Genomic DNA, 1,863 nt, shown 5'->3' on the forward strand with positions numbered 1-1,863 from the left:
CAGGGCGCAGCTGGGGGTGCCCAAGGGCCGCTCAGAAACGCAGCCAGGCTTCCAGGGAGCAAGGGCCTGGCCGGCCGCGGCTCTGTCCAGAAGGGTGAGCCTCGCTGCTGAGAGGGGCCTTGAGCAGCGGCAAAGGCCCCCAGGGGCCTTCGAGCCAGGCCGCCGCTCGGGCCCGGCACCCGGCCAGACTCTGCACTTCCAAGACCCTGGGTGACTCGGTGGCCCGGAATGGGGCGCGGTGCTGCCACCCCAGTCCGAGCAGGAGCGGCTCAGGCGCAGAGGAAACTGTCCGGTTCTGGTTCCCCGGGATCTTCCAGAAATAACACAACAAATACCCGCTGAACATTTTCTTCGGATCCCTCTTAAAACCACATTTTTACTGCCACGAACATGACTGATGAGTCAACGGATGAAAACCCGGGCTGGACAGTGCCCGGGAACATTTCCCCGAGTTCTCCCTCCCCCACCTCGTGAATGCTCACCCTGTACCTGGGGGCCCCTCCCCCCTGCTGGGACAGACCCCACATGGCAGCCCGCACGCCCCTCTGAGCTCACTCTCGCGGCTGCAGGGCTTCTCTGCTCTATCGACCTGGGGCCGGCGTCTGACCCGGCGTGTCCTGCTCTTAGCTCTGCGTGGCGGGCGACCTGGCGTCGTTACCTGCCCCCGGCCACCGCTCCCCCTCACACGAGAGGCCTGAACACACTCAGCGCGGGCTGGGGTAGGTTTACCTTGGGAACTTCTCCGTTGCTGCCGGGGGGCAGCCGCAGGATCCAGAAGTTTCTGTTCTTCAGCAGGTTCTCCATGTTCTCCAGCCGGCGCTGCAGCAGCCCGTACTCCTGCAGCAGCGTCCCCAGCACGACCCACTTGCTCTCCAGATGGTTCGCGAACTCCACGGCCGTCTTCTCGCAGTCGGCGATCTTTTTTTCGTTGGTGCCCGTCCGCCCCTCCAGGGTCAGCAGCCGCATGGCCTGGGCCTCCAGTTTCCTCTCCACGGCCTGCACAGCAGCCCACACGGCCAAGCGGGTGATCTCTGCCGTCGGCAGGGGCGTGTCCTTCTGGGCTGCAGAAGAGAGCGGGAAGGGGGCGTCCTTTTGGGAAACCGGGCTCTGCAGCAGGGGGTCCATGTCGGCCTCAGGGACTGTGGGGGAAAGAGTCAGGGGGTCTTTCTCAGGAACCTCCGGGGAGTGGAGTGAGGCTTCGTGATGGTGGGACAGCAGTGAGGCGTCTTGCTCGGCAGCCGGGAGCGGGCACTGGGTCTCCTCCTGGAGATGGCCTTCCGGCCCAGAAGCGGCAGGATACAGGAGTGAGGGTCTCTTCTGGAGCACAGGTGGCATCCGGCCGGCAGTCTCTTGCTTGGGCACACCGGGGGTCTGAGGCAGGGAGCCTTGCCGGGGCCCGGGAGACAAAGAAGGAATTTCTTTGGGGGGCAGAACACGGGATGAAAACAGAGTTTCTCGGGGAAGCCCGGCAGGGGCCTGACGAGGGGCCTCTTCTTGCAGGACGTTGGGGAACGACAGAGGTGATGAACGCTGGGTCTCCATGTCCAGCTGCTGGACCTGTGTCCAAGGAAGAAAGGAAGGAAGCACAGGGTTGAAGCCACTGTCTCTGCTGGCAGGAGCAGCAAAGCCACGAGCCTCCTGGAGACCGTCGCTGACTTAGACAGTGACTAGAAAGCTGTGATCGACTGGAAAGATTGCCACGCCACCTCTGCCTCTCAGCCACGCCACCTCTGCCCCTCAGCCACGCCACCTCTGCCCCTCAGCCACGCCACCTCTGCCTCTCAGCCACGCCACCTCTGCCTCAGCCACGTCACCTCTGCCTCAGCCACGCCACCTCTGCCCCTCAGCCACGCCACCTCTGCC

The 1,863-nt window shown here is 64.4% G+C and overlaps 1 protein-coding gene across 1 annotated transcript in view; it reads right to left on the reverse strand.

Annotated features, from left to right (window-relative positions):
* Positions 1 to 681: 681 nt before the first annotated feature.
* ZNF777 (zinc finger protein 777) overlaps positions 682 to 1,863 on the reverse strand; it is a 1,856-nt gene continuing 674 nt past the window's right edge. Inside the window, exon 2 of the mRNA XM_012733848.1 lies at positions 682 to 1,557. Within this exon, the coding sequence (XP_012589302.1) occupies positions 682 to 1,542 (861 nt within the window). The 5' untranslated portion in view covers positions 1,543 to 1,557. The remainder of the gene's footprint in view (positions 1,558 to 1,863) is intronic.

The sequence above is a fragment of the Condylura cristata genome, unplaced genomic scaffold (assembly GCF_000260355.1).
Source record: "Condylura cristata isolate star-nosed mole 26May11 unplaced genomic scaffold, ConCri1.0 scaffold00042, whole genome shotgun sequence".
NCBI classification, from domain to species: domain Eukaryota; kingdom Metazoa; phylum Chordata; class Mammalia; order Eulipotyphla; family Talpidae; genus Condylura; species Condylura cristata.